Source organism: Furipterus horrens, unplaced genomic scaffold (genome assembly GCF_987537825.1).
Source record: "Furipterus horrens unplaced genomic scaffold, mFurHor1.1.pri manual_scaffold_3, whole genome shotgun sequence".
NCBI classification, from domain to species: Eukaryota; Metazoa; Chordata; class Mammalia; order Chiroptera; family Furipteridae; genus Furipterus; species Furipterus horrens.
In genome coordinates, this window is record NW_028327173.1 from 166,562,832 (window position 1) to 166,581,972 (window position 19,141).

Genomic DNA, 19,141 nt, shown 5'->3' on the forward strand with positions numbered 1-19,141 from the left:
AAGCACCTCCTGGAACTGTGTTACTTAAGTGAGAGAGCTAAGAGACAGGAGATGTGTGAAGACAGGGCAATGGTAGCTACTAGGATTAGTGTTCCTTCTGCTCAAAACCAGAGCAATAATTCTTAGTGTGTGGTCACTGCATCAGAATCACTGGAGAAACCTAATTCAAATGCAAACTATGCACCCCACAAGACCTACTGAGAGAAGTATTGGGGGATATATCCCCAGAACTTTCAAAAGCCTCCCAGGTGGCTCATGTGAATACCAAAAATTGAGACTCATTACAATAATGGCCACTATCTCTTCTACTCTCTAAGATGTCAGTCTACACACTGGGGAATAATAATGACATGTCAACTAAAGGAAGAGGGAAAAGGTAAGAAAAAAAGAGACTATCTATCCATTTTTCTTGCCTTTATTTCATGTAAGCCCTAGGTGAGAGAGCTCACAGAATAGCCCCTTCCTAGAGATCTTCTCTCAAGGGTTTCACTTTATGTATACATTTTGCAAAGTGAAGCAAAAAGAAACTTAAACATTATTTGAAATTTACAAATCTACTAAAATAGGGCTGGCTGAAGAAACATCATAGAGATGTTCTTATTATTTGAAAAGTAGACTTATTTGACCTTACAGTAAGAATAAAGGAATTATGCTTTAAAGGGGAAATAACCTGAGAAAAGGAAATTAATTTCATGGAGGTGAGCTCTTTCTTAAAGCTGTAATAGTCAAAAAATTCAAGTATTTAGTTTTTGAGGAAAAATATATTCAAAAGCCTAGCGCCCCCCCCCCCCCCCCCAAATCATTATAAGGAGATAGAGTGCTAGGCAGCCACACAGTTGATTAGACCTGGGACCATCACTAACTGGCTGAGGCTTGGGGAAAGTTGTTTAACTACTGAGAGACATTTCCAACTTCAGTAAATTGGGTTTGACCATATGACCTCTTAGGTTCCTTGTAGCTACAGAATGCCTTGATTTAGTTGGGCGCATTCTTCATACAAGAACAATTGTGTGTTCATAACCATAGGCATCTAATACGGCACACTTTAAAAGTCAACTTCCCTACCTGAGGAGACTTAATGGCATCACTCCTGGGGACTCAGATGCAGGCACTGTTTCCGTGTCAGTGACTGGAGTGGTGGCAGTTGTGGTGTCCTCTAGCGAGCTGCTCATAAAGGAAGTTGTGCTCGAGGCTGATGGGCTAGTGGTAACCGGGGTCTGTGCCTGCTGGGCTTGGTCACTTTCTTCTGCTAGTTGATCAATCTCTATAAACCAAGGTAAAGGTTAAGAAAGCAGTAAGGATTAGTTTTTTCAAATGTGACAAAGGAAAACTTTTAACCTTTAATTTGGAACGAATCTAACTATATTTCATAATTATCAATTTCTATAAAAGATTCATAGAAACAATGTTCTTACATATATACATTGTATTCACTATTGTACTCATAACTGTAGATTCTACAGACAAAAAATAGGTAACAAGCCCTTGTAATTATTCATTTCTTTTTTAAGGAAAGGTTCTCTTAAAAAGAAAAAAAAAGCCTCATTTATGCATGTGAGATTTGACCAGAGATTCTCTAAAGATATCTGATCATTAAAACTATATTTCCTTAGCACTTTTATTTTGATGCCTATCTTTAGTCTTTAAACAGGAAGCGATGAAGACATGTAAATACAAGAATATGAAAACCTAGACAGAAACTCCATGCTCTGAAAAGGGCAATGCCTCACAAAATAAACTATTCCTACAAGTTAAAGGAGAAAAATTAGTGGCTACAAAGCTAGCTAATTCTATTAAAGTTTGTTAAGTTATGCTGCACTTTCATAAATATCATGATCTTAACGCTCCTGTTATATGCACCATGCACCTCTCTCTGCCTATTTACTGTCTAAGAAAGAAAGGAGGGGACTAAAAGAAAAGGAAAGGAAGGAGGAAGAGGAAAGGAAGAAAGAATTGAAACAATGGGAGTTCCACGAAGGCAAGTGACTTTGTTTTGTTCGTTGCTTATTTCCCAGATCCCCGGGCACATAATAGGCATTCAATAAATATTTACTGAATGAATATGATTTTAATCTTAGAATTTATATTATTTCCAAAGGTGAGGGTAAAACATAAAACAATATTGTTTTCATATACAATATAGAATCTATGAAAGTAATACTTTAAAATAACCTTTAAAATGTCTCCTAGAAGTCATCAGAATGATATATATTTTGAATCAGATCAATAAATACTTGAGTACCTTGTGGCATGAGTTAAATTTCAGTTTTACAAAATGTAGTAATAATTATTAAGTTGTAATGTTTTATAGGTCTAGAATAGAATATTACAGGTAGATTATTAATATGAAAGAAACAACAACAAAAAGAACTGTTCACCCTGCAAAGAAAAAATGATGTGAAAATTGCTTTGGCCAAAACAATTTTTTATAAATCACTTACAGAATATATTACTTCTGACAATTATAACTTCAACAGCACAAAAGCAAAAAAAAAAAAAAAAAATCAGATTAACATACCTTGCTTAATTTTGCCCCCATACTGGTCTTCCAAAAGCCCACTGACCACTAATTTATAGATCATGGCTTGAGCTCGTTCCAGATCAGCTAATCCCAACGCTCTCTTTATGGGTGACCGCATGACTGCTCGCTTCACCATGTGTCGCATTAAGAACTGCAGGGCAGCACGCATCTCCACATCTTCGTGAACAACTGGAGAACTTGCACAGTCTGAGTTGTGGCCATTTTCAGCCAGAACTTTTGGTATCAGCAATAGCTCAGCATATTTACTACAGCCAAGAAGAGCACTAAGTGATTTCATAGCACCGAGGTAGAGATAGGACAGTTGGACTGCTCTGATTTCTGACTGGGGTATGTCGTGGTTTTTGGACACATGTTCATGACTTTTTCTCTTTCCTTCTATTATTTGGTGTTGGGATTCCACACCTGGCAGGGTTGGATCTAAAGAAAATGAAGCTATTTCATTTTCTGATTTGGAGCTCGTGGTGCCCTGGCTTTTGACATCGTCAGATGTTAGGCCTGTTCGCATATCTAAAGCAGACTCACTCTCCGTTTTCTGCTCAATGTCCCCCTTCTCCTCAGATTCATGTCGGTGTTTCTTTTCATGTCGCTTGGTGCTCTGTTTGCCCGCGTCTTCGTGAATGCCAGTCAAATACGTGAGGTCCAGCAACACAGAAGCTGTCAGGCCTCGGAATCGCGCCACATCAAAAGGCAGTGGTTCACAGGGTTCCAGATTATACAATGGAGTATCACTAGGCGACCAAAAAGTTGGGAAGCTTTAATAAAGATCAGAATGACACAGGAAGAAGCAAGTGAGGGATAGACAGAAGGAAGGTACAGAAAATAATGTAGACAAAATAAGATGCATCATGTACGCAGTACAGAGAATAATTTACACAAGCTAGAGAAGTCATTACAGACAGAAAAATGAGTCTATTATGAGAAAATGGGGAAGTGTGATGTTAAATTCAAAAGCAATGGGATATGCCTGTGCTTTCAAATAAAAATATTTACCATAATATGATGTAAGCCAGGAATTAGCAAAATTTCTGTAAGCCAAATAGTAAATATGGTGTGGGCAAAAGTAGTTTTACACATGAAATAGAGCTTATTCTTATATTATTATTTGTTCCTGTATTATATATTTGTCCACACTGAACCACCGTAACCTACTTTTGCCAATCCCATATTTTAGACTTTGGAGGTGACACGTCTCTACTGCAACCTTTCAACCCTGCCACCACAGTGTGAAAGCAGCCAATGAGACACCTAAACAAAAGGGTATGGCTGTGTAACTTTATTTACAAAAACAGGAGGCGTTCTGTTTTTGTTCTCTGACAATTCCTGATGTAAGCTCTTTGGAAAGTTTGTATAATAAATCTAGCTTATTATGTGGGTAATGGCCACTTAAAACCTATTCCAGAGAAGACTTTGTTTTATTTTAAAAATTGCTTTGTAATCTTCAATTAATGCATCTAATTTACAGTTTAAGCAAAAATATCATCACGTATTTCCTAATATTTGGCAAGAATTTCCTAAAGTTTAAAAATGTTATAATTATACAAAATGTAATAGAAACCTTAGGCAAGTACAAAGAGTTTGGTAGTATAATTTGTTGTATTAACCTAAATCTTGGTTCTAACTTAATATTCCTAATCTTATTGTTCCTTTGCCTCGTTTTTCTTGTTTTAATTTATTTTGCTCAAGTATATTGTGTCCATACTAATAAGGCTTCATAAATCCTTCCTGAAACAAGGCAAAGAATAAGAGAAAAGGTAGATATTTTCATATAACAGTAAAATTTTCATTGGTTTCTTAGCTTTGTGGAGTGGAGGGAGGGAAAATCCATTAACTCCTGAAATTGCGTGTAAATGTATTTATGTGTATTTTTCAGCTGAGAGGGTCTACAGCCACTGTTAAGATTCTAAAACAGTACTACTTCCAAAAAATACTTAGGAACCACTGTTTTAATATTGTCCCATGTCATATTAACACTACAAAGGAATCATTAGGCAGTATAATGAATGTATATAATATCACAAATCAATCCCTATTTTCAAATGATACAATTATATGTAAGTCCCCTTATTGATGGAGACACCTGACATATTTCTTTTTAAACATATGAAGTTTCTGTTTCACACAAATCCTATCTGATTGCAAAACACGTCTAAATGATTTTAAGTACATACATAGTTTGTGTCAAATAATGTATTTTTCATATTTATCCAAAATGTTGCACACACACTGAGGAAACAGAAATATCTGCTTTAAAAAAAAAAATTCAAGAATGCTTAAAATCGAAGATAATTTGAAATCTAATTTTACTCACTCAAATGTTCCTGTCATACACCCAAAGCTCTCCTACACAAAATGTTATTGACAGATCTGCTGGCTGGCTTTTTCTATCCCAGCGAGTAATGGAAATGATCAATAAGCAAGAAGCCAAATGAAAAAATAGAAAGAAGGATCCCAGTTAAACCTAAACTAGTGAACTTACCATTTCTTCATAAAAAAAAACAACAACAAAAAAGAACTATGAACTTTACAAACCACTAGTGCTCCAAGAACACAGATTCGGAAAATATTTCTTTATGAAATCACAGTAGTCATACACAACTGTATGAAAAAAAAAACGCATTTAAAAAAGTTAACTTGCAGCTCACCTAAAATACATAATTCCTCACTGTCCACAGGCAATGGCCCATGTCACCATTAAATACTCGTTTGCTACAAGTGTTAACTCAACAGATCATACCTGATAGTAATTTCTGCTTCATCCCATTGGACCTTGGCAGACGTGCTGCCCTCTTTGACCACTCCCAGCAGCGTGGCATGGCGCCCAGTTTGCTTGTGAACACACCGACCTCCAACTCTAAGACCAGCATCAACTCCTCCTATCACTGCCAGCACAGGCCACACCTCTATGCAAAGGGTCCTCAGCTGCGGCTCTGAGAGGTCAGCAAGGCCATGTCTATTATGTTTACCTTTCTCTTCCTCTTTGCTCTCCTTCTCCTCTCTCATTTCATTTTCCTCTCGGCTTTGAACCGAGCGGCTTTTCTTTAGCTTCTGACCTGACTCTTTAATACATATCTTAATTTTGTGCAGCCTTTCCATCATTTTTCTGTTAATGCAGTAAGTCCAACGGTCTGTTCGGTGAAGGATTCGAATAAGCTGAATAGTGGCCTCTGCCAACACTGCTGCTACTGGACTACAAATGGGGTCTCCTGGAAGTAAGTCTCGTGGAGTGCCACGCATCTGCATATCACATATTTTCACCTGTAAAAGACAGTGACAAATGTGTAACATTAATAGTTCTCCTAAATTAAAGTCACTATAAATTCTGGCACATGTAATACCACTAGCTCCAATAAGGAGTGAGCAAATAAGGTATATGTGACTGACTCAATTTAGTAAAAAAAAAAAGGCTTGAGAATCTTTTCTGTCTCATCCTCGAGGCTCCAGGATAATACTGAGTCCTAAAACCATCTTATAGTGTTTAAGGGACAAAAAGATAAAATTATAAATCTAGATAACTGGGACAGTCCTGATCTGGATACACATTTCAAATAAGATATATAAAGGTTATAAGAAGAGCAAGACTTGGGTTCAAATCATAACACTGCACAACCTTGGAAAATTATTTAATCTTGCTAAACCTCAGCCTTTTCATCTGAAAGAATAGCACTAGTTATAGTATCTAGTAGGTTATTTTTAAAATTAAATGAGACTATGCACATAAATGCTTATTAGTACAGTGGCAGACACATAGTAAATGTTCAAAAAATGTCAATAGTTAGCTTGAAATGATAACTTTTGAAAATTTTAAAAATATATTTAAAAGCATAGAATAAAAAGTAACTTTCATGATTAGGATTTACCAAGTCCAGTACTTCCATTATTGAACTATTATATGTGAGATAGAGTGAAAACTTTCTAAAAAAGAGTAACCAGAAGTTCTGAAGATCAGACCTAGATTACACAAACATCATCAAGTGAAAGAATAGGGTAGCAAAATAAATATGCCCACCAGCACAGGGAGACTACAAAGAAGTTTGTCTCTGCCTGTGTTCGAGATGAGGAGAAAAAAATAGTTTAGACTGAGACGGTATCTGTTTAATACAACCCTCCTAAAGGTTTCGGGATTGAATTACACCAACTACAAGATCAGCGAACCCCCTGAGCTGAATAAATGAAGGCAGCTTAACCATCCAATCGGAATTTCCATTATTTAACTAATGATATCTTATTATATTTAAAATTATTTCTATATTTCTCTCTCACATTCATAATTGCCAATGAACCAGATGATCCCTAAACTATTTACTATAATTCTTACCATTGCACATATGCTTGAAAGTTGATTCAATCTATTCATATTGCCAGAATATAAAATAGTGCCTTAAAAAGTAAAGGCAATTTCTAAAAGTGATCTAACCTTCTTCTAAAGAGTAAAGTACCTGAGCAGGTACTTTTAATGGTATAAATAACTTACACTTACTAGCTCTATCTGATGCTAACAAATATTAATAAAAAATGACAATATTCTTTATGCTTTAGACTTGAGGTTTCATTACCTTTTCCCCAGGGTTGCTACTATAAAACATCACACATGGGTACAACTCTGCTGCATCCACATCTTCAAAAGCCAATCTGGGTTCCTATAAGTGTGACAGAGATGATGAAAAGGAAACAAAAAAATATTTTTAAAATTGGCAATATCCAATCACATTAAGATTCAAAGCTCTTAGGAGCAAGAACAAAGCTACTATAGTGAAACCTTAATTAACTCTGCTAACCAAGGAAATTCCACATATAATAAATGATCCTAATTTCTTCATCCATTTCAATAATCTTACTGGAAATTTACAATCTTCCTGTTATTGATCTGGTGTTGATAAATACTATAAGAACAAAAAGGTATTAAGAGAAAAAGCAGATAAGAATGGATCTACAAACTGAATAACTAGCACTTGAATAACTGAGTTGAGTGGAAACAAAAAACAAAGAAAACATGCAATGCTTGTGAATGAGTTTCAGTACCTCTCCATTTTTACCAAAGGAAATGGTCCTGGCTTCCATGTCTAACACACAGGTAATGAAATCTCCTTGAGTAAAGCTTGACAATGTCAGAGTCTGTTCTCCATTGTGATAGAGGTTACCACTGTAGGCCCGATAGAGCCACATATCCGAGGTAGTGCGGTGGTTAAAGTCGTGTACTGGCCATCGAGAAACTCCAACACACGTGCCTTCATTACCTCTGTTTTCCTTCACAATGTAAAACTAAAATGAAAATGGTAATGTTCAAAACACCTATTTATATATATTAACTGCATAAGCCAATGCAGAGGAATACATTTATAAATAATATTTATTCATTTATGGGAACCTAACTTTATCTTTAGCCTAAGTGAAAATAACACACGAATGAAATAAATCACATCATTTTGTAAAGATTTTTCCACAAATTTAATTTTTACCTTGTAGAACACTTAGTACTCACTTTATTAAAAATTTTTTCTATAACAATTCATTCTATTGAATATTAATATTTCACATTAGTTTTAAGTGTACAGCATAGTGGTTAGACATTTATATAACTTATAAGGTGATCCTCCTGTAAGTCTAGTACCCACCTAATAATTACATAGTTATTAAAATATTCCCTATGCCTTAGTACTTACTTTAAATAAACAATTTTAGTTTACATCTTAATTATGAAGCTGAAGAAGTATGTCTAGCCCAGAAAATTATTATATTTTTAAGATTTTATTTATTTATTTTTTGAGAGAGGGGAAGGGAGGGAGAAAGGCAGGGTTAGAGAAACATCAATGTGCGAGAGAAACATTTAACAGTTGCCTCACATGTCCCCAAATAGGGACCTGACCCACAACCCAGGCATGTGCCCTGACTGGGAATTGAACTGATGACCTTTAGGTTTGCAGGATGATGCCCATCCCACTGAGCGACACCAGTCAGGGCAGTCCAGAAAATTACAGTAGTCCCTCTCTATATCGCAGTTCACTTATCGCAGCCTCACTGTATTGCGGGACTTTAAAAAATATATTTAATTATTTATGGCGGATTTTTTGCTATATTGTGGGATTTGTGGTACTGTATATGTATGTTGTTAAAGTTACGTAGGTTTAAGAGTGTAGAATAAATGTAAGGTTCCTACTTCGCGGGGAGGGGAGGGGGTGTCTAGAACGTAATACCCGCAATAAGTGAGGGAATACTGTATTAACGGGAAGCTTCAATTCTTTACATACAAATTTTCTAACTACTCTCTTGTGTATACTTTTGTGCAGAAAGGAGTTAACATAGCAGGCCTGAGACTGCTATCTTTAAAAGTCATGCTTATAACCCTGGGCCTTGGCAAGTATCGGGGTATTCAACTGGTAAACAGTTCCTTACATTAATACAAAACTTTCCCTAAGTGACGAGGGTGGCTGACCAGCCTAGAATGTCTGAACAAACAATGTAGTTTATGCTGAACACCTGCTTTCTTTCTGGGAGTTTGGAATTTTGGTACATGCCAGGCAGAGTGTACCTTCATAACCAGCCAACAGTAGAAATCTTGGGTGCTAAGTTTCTAATGGGCTTTCCTAACATATCACACACATGTTGCTGCCTTTTTTTTTTTTTTTTTTGCTGGGGAGAGTGTGTTCCATGTGACCACTTATGGTAGGGAGAGAACACAAGGAAGCTTGCACATGAATTCTTGCAGACTTCACCTGTATCTTTTTCCCTTATTATCCAGCTAGGTGTCCTTATTGTGTCGTTATAATAAATCTTAGTCGTAAGTACAACTACATGTCTAATCCTATAAGTTTTAACAAATCTTTGAATATAGGGGTGATCGTGGGGACACCTTACACCATGGTGGCAAGTATGGGATTCACTAGAAACTAACTCATTAAAATATAGTTGCAGTGTTACTTGGGGAAAGAGAAGTAGGGAAAGACAAAGCTCAAAGCTCTGTGCCTGATGGCTATGGAGTTATACACATGTTATAAAACAGCAGTCAGTTGTTATCTGCTGTGAGAGGTAAAAGTTACCTTATGAAATTAAAAAATAACAGACCCCAAAAACATGCACTTCAGGCTGGAAAATCATCAGCCTCTAAATGCTGGATTGCTGAATCCTCTGATGCTTTTGGTCTTGCTAGCCAAAGTGAGAAAAAAATGAGAAGCCAAGGGAAATTTTGTTGTTCTCAGAACCCAAATATTCCCAATAAATGGACTTTAGATGTATCAAAGAATAAATACTAGCTTGCATTTGCTCTTTCTTCCAGTTGTCAAGGAAAGAGTTCAAAAATCCCTGAAGGTGAGTTTTGGGTAAACCAAAAATATAGAAGTGCATGATGCTCTTTCCTCCAAAAGAGAGAAAAAGGAGTATTAAATCAATTTACAGGGCTAGAACAAAGATTTAAAAAGACTAAAGACTAACTATTTTCTTTAGCTTAGATACTACCACTGCTGTAGCAGTACCTCGTGTTTAACCAATTAACCCTGTAAAGGCTAAATTTAGGCTAGGGGTTTGAGTAAACTTGGGATCTGTGGGGGGAAAGTAAATTATAAAAAACAGCTTTGTTCTATGGCTACTGCATCTGGATGTATGATAAAAATAGATGTCAACTTTTATATGCTTCTAACTTCATAAATACTAAGAAATCATTCTGATCAGTGAAAGCTGCAAAGGAAAACGTATTAGTGGGACACAACTTCCTTGTTTTTTGCCACCAGTGGGGAGACTGAAATTTAAACTCTTCGAGTACTGGAAACAAAATAAGTCTCCATAACTGATGATTTTTTGCTATGGTTTTTACCTATTGGAGACTCTAGAAAAAGGGAGACAAAATAAAAAGAGTGGCAATCTCCAGATGGAGACATGCGGATATACTTTCAGAGTTGTAAAAAGAAGTTTTTAGTTGCCAGTGACTTCCTGTAAAATCAGATGTCGGACCCTTAGAGGCTGACTGATCATTTCCCAGCCTGAAGTGCCTATTTTTGAGTAGATAAACTTGGACTCTCAGGCTGACAATGCTTAAAAAGAGTTTGGGAAAGCCTAGAATCCTGAATTCACAGATTCTAATTGTCTTGACCTGACTCTTAAGTTTAAACCTGATACTGCCTGCTATGGGCTATTTCAGCCCATCATGAATTGTACTCAACTAAAGGCACAGCCCAATGAATAAAACTCAGACTCTGGGATTATGACAGATTTAGGACTCCTCTGTGGTGTCATAAACTGTGAAAACATCATGGCTTATGGCTGGACTGCCTGGGTGTCTTGCAAATGCCCCTGGGAAAGGCCTGTTCTTAGATTTCTGGCATAGAAACTAATAGATTTCTGCCATAGAAACTGACTGCCTTCCAAACTTGTAATTCCTACCAAGAGCTGAAATTTGAAGGAGGGCATACCACAGGGAGCATGACTCCTCCAAACACTCTTAACAAATTAGACTTTCAACCTCTTCTTGGGGATGTCCCACTGCTATCAACTTATTATGTTCAGCATTTTGATTTAGTGCATTTTGCCACAAGAGACTGATAGATTGTCTCTACGTGACTCAGTGACTCATCTTTCTTCTGATATACATGCATTAGTAGATGAAGTTCTTCCTGGAAAGACAGTGAGTGATCTTTTCTAGGCTGCACACTTGGCAAATAATTATGATAAAAGGAGGCAGAAAAATTGGTAAACCTATTTTGAAAAAAAAATTTTTTAATTGGAATTTTGACCAATTCCTAACTTTTTTGGTTAAGTTGCACAAAAATGTTTTTGTGTGAAAATTCTTTTGTCTCTCTTCTACCCAACCCACCTGAACAAAAGGTCTAGAGAAAAATAAAAAATGACTGAGAAAGTCTGAAGTTATAATTACTAAGTGGGACAGACTGATTTTAGAATAAGGGTGAACAAAACAAAAACCAGGACCTGGGGAAATGTGGAGGAATGGGGAGGGCATTCATGATCTCTGTTTTTCAGAACTGTACCCCCTCCTAAGGGGAAAAATATCCATGTTGTCTCAAAGCCTGTTTTAAGCAGTTTAAATTCAAACTGACTGTTGAGCCTTCCACTAATCTGACAGAGTACAGAAAGACAGAGGGTGGCCCCAGGTCCTATACTTTGCAAAGAACACCTCCAGGTATCATCCATACTCTTTTTTTTTTAATTATGTATTTGTCTGTTTATTTATTTTTATTTATTTTTCAAGAGAGAGGAAAAGAGAAAGAGAGGGAGAGAAACATCACTGTGTGGTTGCCTCTCACTCGCGCCCCCAACTAGGGCTGACATGCAACCTAGTTATGTGCCCTGACTGGGAATCGAACCAGCGACACTTGGTTCGCAAGCCAACGCTCAATCCACTAAACCACACCAGCCAAGGCTCATCCATACTCTTAAGGCAGATAAACTAATGTCATAGATAAGCTAAATGTTATAACTCACTGCCTTTAGGCAGTCCCTCTGAAACCAAGGACTCAACTAAATTATTCATACCGCATTGGGAAAAGGGTAAGGAAGTCACATTGGAACCCTGTTAACTGGTTCTGGCTGATTACTATACATCCTGATTAAGGGTCCCTAACAATTATAAACTTTGTTTCCATGGATTATACTTCTTCTATATGCACTCAGGACACAACCTGAGTCCTGGACTGGCCAGAGTTGTGCTGTGCTAAGTTGATGCCTAACCCAGTTTTTAAAAGTTAATACAAAAACTTAAGAACAAAGTAACATGACTTTTTAATAAAGACATTTATAGTTAATAATGTTTGTTTTAACTGGATAAGTCTAGGACCCCTAAAAGGCATAAGTGAACTTGATACTATAGGTTGGTCTCACCCTGTTACACAAAGACCTATTCTTAATAATTTTACTGTAAAGACATGGTAGCCAAGAGCCAAGGGTGTAGACTGTACAAAAAAGGAGTTAACACAGTAGAGAGGGTTATTCTTAGAAAGGTCTGTTTGTGATGTTGACCCTTGGTTGGCATCTGGGAATTAGACTGGTATACAGTTCCCTACACTGATAAAAACTTCCCCTAATTGATAAGCATGGCTTATTGTACCTGGACTGTTTGTACAACAATATAATTTATATTAAATGCCTGCTTTCCTTCTGGGAATCTAAATTTTCAGTATATACCAGGCAGAGCGTGTATGAACAACACCCCATAAGAATCTTGGGCACTGAATCTCTAATGGGCTTTCCCAGACAGAAACATCACACACATTATTTTAAAATTTATGAGGTAATTTTAGAATTACAGAAGATGTAAGAAAAAAAAAGAGTTCCCACATAGCCTTAATTCAGTTTCCGTTTATGTTAACATCTTAACCTAATGATAGAATATTTACATATGATTTCTTAAAAGTAATTCCATACTTTTTTCAAAAGAACCTGAAAACGGAAAAAAAAGACTAAATGCTAAAAACTACTTGGAATCCTACGCACCTTCCACTGATAGCAACCAGAAGTTACTCCAGTTGATGCCAATCCATATCCTTTTCCTCCACTGCCATGAGTTAAAATCTGTCCATTCTCTACAAGGCAGCACTGAGCTTTCTCTGGGTCAAAGGATACTTCTTGTATAGGGAGATTCTCATCTTCTTCCTCCAACTCTCCCTGCTTCCACCAGAAAGGAAGTCGGTCAGTATTCTGGAGTAACCCAGATCTCAGTTAATATATACTCTAAAACTCTTGATTTGAACCCACAAACATACCAGTTACTGCACAGACAATGAAAACATAATGATAAATACAGCATGGTACTGTCCATAAAGAGCTTACAATACAATTAGGGGAGAAAGAAACAAATAAATATTGTAATGAGAGGATAACAGAAGTTACACAACAGGGATAGCAGCAACATAAAACATGCATGTAAAGGGTAAGGTAAACATTCAAAAGAGAATGACTTCTGAGCTGAGTCCTGAATGATGAGAGGGCAGTTAGCAGCTGGTCAAGGAGAGAAAGGCAGCATGTACAGCATACGTCAAGGTGTGAAGGTACAATAGAATTCAGTGATTTAAAGTAATTATAAGGAATGTGGAAGGTCTGGAGAATGAGATTGGCAGAAAAGGAATCTAGAAAGAAGATCAAAACTATGAGCAATAAAATAGCAATAAATACATATCTATCAACAACTGAATCTAAAAAAGAAAATCTAAGCAAATAAGAAGAATAGAGACAGAATCATGGGTCAGAGAGCATTTCAATGGTTGCCAGATGGGAGAGTGGTGTGGGGGAATGGGTGAAGGGGTGAACAGGTGAACAGGTGAGGGGATTAAGAAGTACAAATAGGTAGCTATAGAATAGCCATGGGGATGTAAAGTACAGTATAGGAAACGGAGTAACTAAAGAACTTAAATGCATGACACATGGACATGAACAATGGGGTGGGGATTGCCTGAGGGAGTGGGGGGTGCTGGGTGGAAGAAGGGGGAAGGAGGAAAAATCAGGACAACTGTAATAGCATAATCAATAAAATATAATTTTAAAAGGTGGGGGACAAAAAGAAAAGGGGAAAGGTTTCAGGGAGTCACCTGGGCTAGCACTAAAATTTGGAAAGCAATGTATGTAGGTAGGTGTGACTGACTGCTGGAAAAGCTAAGGATAGAACTCTGAGGAACACCAGAGTTTGGGATGAAGGTAAGGAAAAAGTGGCAGCAAAGAAGAGATGCCTCCAGAAGGAATCAAGAACTGGCAGAGGATATATGAAGACCTAGGAAAAGGTGGTGTTCTGAAAACATCAGAAGGCTAGAGTTTCAAGAGGTCAAGTAAGATGTGGACAAAAAAGTGTGTACTGGATTTAGCACGTAACATTTACCTGTGTCATTTAATTTTCATGCTTTGATGGAAGATAAACAATTGGGTTGAAGAGATAATGAAAAGAAAGTGATAAATATGTATAAGATTACTATTCTGAGAGAGCCCTGGCTGGTTTGGCTCAGTGGATTGAGCGTCGGCCTGCGAGCTAAGTGTCGCTGGTTCGATCTTCCAGTCAGGGCACATCAGAGAAGGAAAACTCTGACTCCAAAAAACCTCCGCTGCCTTGCGGCATACCTCTTCAGGGGAAAGGCTAAGGGAGTAAACCCCAACAGAAAATCCGGAGCCGGAGTCCCTAAGGCGGTTTGACGTTGTAGTCAACACCGGCAACTCCTGCGGCGCACCTGAAACCAAGCTGTATTGACTCCGTCTTTCCCTTGGACCCTTCAGCTGCGAAGAGAGGGGGCGTCTGCTGCATGGGCAACAGCAGACCCTCCATATCACCCTGCCCAGGCTCTGTAGCTTCAGCTTCACTGGAGAGGACACTCCAGTGTCATCGCAAGATGTCGATTTAACACGGGAGGAGACAGATACCGTGTCACTCCCGAGTCGGACTGCACAGCCATTCTCGGTGGTGCAGATAGACTCTTAAGAAGCTACACCATCGTCTCTCGAGACGGACGGCTGCCGACGACGACTATTCTGAGAAGAGCCCAGAGGTCTGAGAGGGGGGAAACCTAAAATATTTCTCTCAGCCCAAAGTAAGTATAATGGGCAAAAGGGTTTTAGACAGGTGAGATGTACCTGGCACACCTTCCTCCAAAGAAGCCTTTCTTTTCCCTAATGTGGGACATTGAAAAATTAATACCTGTCTTTTGTCATCTAGTGGTTATGGATTGAATGATGTCTTTTAACCCTGTTGCCAAATCTGTTGCCTCCAGAATACAACAAGGATGCCAGCCTGTTAAATCAAGCATGCCGTTGTCCAGGGATAGCCGACTGACCTGGAGTCTGCACGATCCTTCCCCGTGTGGGAAGGCCACCCTCCCCGCTACACCCCCACTCTTATTAGGGATTTCTGGACCCAAGGGTAGGTATGACGACAACCATGTCCAGCTTGAAGCAGCTAGAGAAGCTCAAGACCTTCGCCCATTGTCCTTTATAAGATTATAAAGGGTCTTAAGTCTGAGAGGGAGGGATCGTTATTTTTTATTGTTAAAATAATTAATTAATTAATTAATTTTTAAAAAGAAGAAGAATATTATGAAAGAGTGAGGCAGGAGAGCTTGTATGTACGACCCATGAGCATGGACTTGGGGGGGGTTGTTGGGGGAGGAGGGGTGCTGTGCGGAAGGGAGCAAAGGGGAAAAAATTGGGACTATTGTAACAATATAATCAATAAAATATACTTAAAAAAAAAAGATTACTCTTCTGAGAAGCTTAGCCATGAAGGACAACAGAGAAGACAGGAAGGCTTCATGAATTAAAAAAGGACTTGGGAGGGTGGGAATGAGAGATGGTTATAACATGAGGGTAAGGAACCAGTGGAGAGGAAGAGATAGAATGCAGAGAGGAAACAGAGTAACTGATAGAACAAGGTCCCTCAGAGGAGAAGGAATCCAGAGACAGGATATTCACTTGTGGTGTCTAAAAATAGCTTTTGGAGGAATTGGTTACCTGTAATTTTATGTCTTGTTCTTTTTCCTTGATCTGAATAGCATGTTTGGCCTGAGCAATGGGTGTCTCCCACATACAGTCCGACAGAAGGGAAAATAAGCGTTCAACAACCTATTTATTGAAGGAAAAAGAATGATAAAACTTGTAAAGGGTAATTCTAAGTTTAAAAAAAGATAAAATCATTCAACTATAATCCTAAATCACTTGTGACATCTGATGATATCAATGTCCAACAGATACTTTGGATGGTTGTAAGTTAAAATATCTTTTTTTGTTTTTTTAAAGAAAGATAGATCATTAACGCACATTTTGCCTCACTACATAGACCTCTGAATCAGCCAAGCAACCTCACACATTTCTCTGTGGATGCCCAAAACTAGTAAGAAATTTCACTATTTCCCTCCTTCTTAAACCCCATTATTTCATTTCTCTTTCTCCTTGCTTGGAGATGAAATTATAAAGAAAGGAATCTCAGAAGTGAAAGTTTTGCTACTGAATAAATGATACATTTACAACTAAAGAGACTATAAGTTAGATTTCGGCTGAATTATGTTGTGGATGTCAAAAACATTTTCTAACAACTTTAAAAATAGAAACCTGGGCCATTTGATCATCTTCTACACCAGATTCACAAGCTGGTAGTACAGCCTCAAGGACATGAAGTGCAAGGAGCCTTGTTCTTAAGTTACCAACTAGAGGAATACCTGGAGGAGAAAAGAAATTATCTTATTATCAATGTGATATCACTCTGACTTAAAGTTCAAATGAGCTTCTTGAAAAAATATTCTGAGTCTGCTAAGCATTTATGGGTAGAATGGACTTCAATCTCTTAACACAATAATTCTGGACTCATCCCGTACCCATTAAGGTATATCAATATTAATGTTTGTTTCCGTTTTTATGTACAATATTCCCTCACTTATTGCAGATATTAAGTTCTAGAGCCCCCTGTGATAGGTGAAAATCCGCGAAGTAGGAGCCTTACATTTATTTTGGTATTTATATATATTTTAAGGCTTTATAAACCCTTCCCACACACTTAAAAACCGTTCCCAGTCCCTTATTAACCTTTCCCACTCCCTTATTAACCTTTTTCACACTTTTATAAACACTAGTTATGTTCTTAAACATATTCTACACTCTTAAACCTACGTAACTTTAACAACATACGTATATAGTACCACAAAATCCTGTGATATAGCAAAAAATCCATGATAAATAATTAAATATAATAGTTTTAAAAATCCTGCGATACAGTGAGGTCGCAATAAGTGAACTGCGATATAGAGAGGGACTTCTGTATATATAAAAGGAATAGCACTATAATAACTATGTGTGCCAGGTACTGTGCTATGAATTTCAAACACATTAACTCTGTTGGCCCTCATAAATCCTACATCATATCCTGATTTTACTGAAGAAACTGAGGCTCATAAAAGTAACTGGACCAAAGCCACACAGCTCAGCAGAGGCAGAGGTAGAATCTTGAACAGGTCTGATAATGTCTAAAGCTAAGGCTTATTCATACCCTTTCATTGCTTCTTCTCTATCCACACCCTGACTGCCGCCAAGAGCCTGTTAGGGTTGATGGGAGTAAGCAGTGTATGCTCTTTTCAAGTAAGCAAAGGTAGAGGCAGGATACTGATACTACTTTTTATATCCATTACTACAATAAAACCAATTGAAAATAAGTGGATATCTGATTTTTCTTTAAGCTCTAAGACCTTAATCTATATCATAAATTCCTTTGATTAAGTAGAAAAAAAGCTGTTGTAAGTTATACTAGTTAAGAAAAACTAGTAAGTATACTGAGAACATGTACATATAAAATAACATGATGGAAGATTACATTATTTTTTGCATATTTTAAAAACTAAGATGATAAAAAAGTTCTGGAAATGGAGATTCATAATGGTTGAACGACACTGTGAATGTCACTAAAATGTACAATTAAGTGGTTAAAACGGTAAATTTTATTTTATGTATATTTTACCACGATAAAAAAATACAGACTAGAAAAAGACTGACTAGACTTTTTGGCTAAGAACCAGGAATTAAGTTCATTATACAGAACTTTCATAAACAGCACACAATGAGAAGTTAAAATCAAAGCACGGAAATCATATCATGATAAGAGAGAATGGACAAAATTCAGAATTGCATTTTGTTTTGTCTTCCGATTTGTATTCTGATAATCCAAGAAGAGAGGTAAAAATTTGTGCCAAATTATCATATTAAACAGGATGTTCTCTGCTTATTTTTATTACTGTAATCTGAACAAAGAGAGTCAAGTTCTCAATTAAATTCTTGACATTATCCAGGGCTACCTTCTCTATTATTAATTCCTATCAATTTTTACACCTGAAATGAGTTTTCTTTTTATTAATAAGTACTTAGAAAACAAGAAAAAAAAAAAGTGTCAAAATCAAGGTCATGTATTCAATGTTGTTAAAATCTGGCATTATCTGACTCAAACACGCATGGTGTATAAAAATACTCCAAAACAAGTCAAAGGTCACATACCTGAAGAACACTTCTGAGATGCTATATTCAGAAGCACCTCTGTCCACTTTGGGGAAGCCATTTTTGATTGAATTGCTTTTGAAGATACAACTCTGCGAAGAAAAACTAGAAAATCCCCCAGATGCAGTTCGGCTGCGTGCTGTTTTCTAAGAGCAGCTAAAAAGTGAAGAGACAAGTTTACATCACAATCAAAAGCCAACGAAGAGGAAAGTCTTATATCAAATGACTTACATTTAGATTGCAGTAAGCACAAATCTAAATTTAAAATCTAGGTTGTCTGCTGCTGAATTTTTTAAATTTAAAGAACAGAACGGGAAAAGGACAGAAAATAAAGCCAAACTTAAAAATTTTACATCGCTGTACATTAGTGTATCACCAGAATAAAGCATGTACACTTGGTTTTATTTATTTTTTTATTGCTATTCTAAAAAACAATAGTTCTCCTACCCAAATCTGAATAGAATTTGAAGGAGATGCATAAAAAAATTGTGTACGTACGTGCATTTGCCTAGTAAAAGAGTTCACAAATTTAATCGCATTTTCAAAAAGTTCAGAAACCGTCCCCCATCAAAATAAGAATCACATCTCTAAAAAAGACTGTGTTTTCAGATTCTACAAAGAAGCAAATCTCTAGGCCTGAGTCTGGTTTGC

General features: G+C 37.1%; 1 protein-coding gene across 3 annotated transcripts in view; it reads right to left on the reverse strand.

The window, feature by feature from the left end:
* HERC1 (HECT and RLD domain containing E3 ubiquitin protein ligase family member 1) overlaps positions 1 to 19,141 on the reverse strand; it is a 182,888-nt gene that overhangs the window by 57,044 nt on the left and 106,703 nt on the right. For all 3 annotated transcript variants that reach the window (XM_090270740.1, XM_090270738.1, XM_090270739.1), the window contains exons 32-40: positions 18,491 to 18,646; positions 16,565 to 16,671; positions 15,968 to 16,078; positions 12,977 to 13,150; positions 7,562 to 7,801; positions 7,096 to 7,179; positions 5,277 to 5,797; positions 2,519 to 3,294; positions 1,066 to 1,264 (exon numbers count right to left, since the gene is read on the reverse strand). In XM_090270740.1, the coding sequence (XP_090126866.1) occupies positions 1,066 to 1,264; positions 2,519 to 3,294; positions 5,277 to 5,797; positions 7,096 to 7,179; positions 7,562 to 7,801; positions 12,977 to 13,150; positions 15,968 to 16,078; positions 16,565 to 16,671; positions 18,491 to 18,646 (2,368 nt within the window). The remainder of the gene's footprint in view (positions 1 to 1,065; positions 1,265 to 2,518; positions 3,295 to 5,276; positions 5,798 to 7,095; positions 7,180 to 7,561; positions 7,802 to 12,976; positions 13,151 to 15,967; positions 16,079 to 16,564; positions 16,672 to 18,490; positions 18,647 to 19,141) is intronic.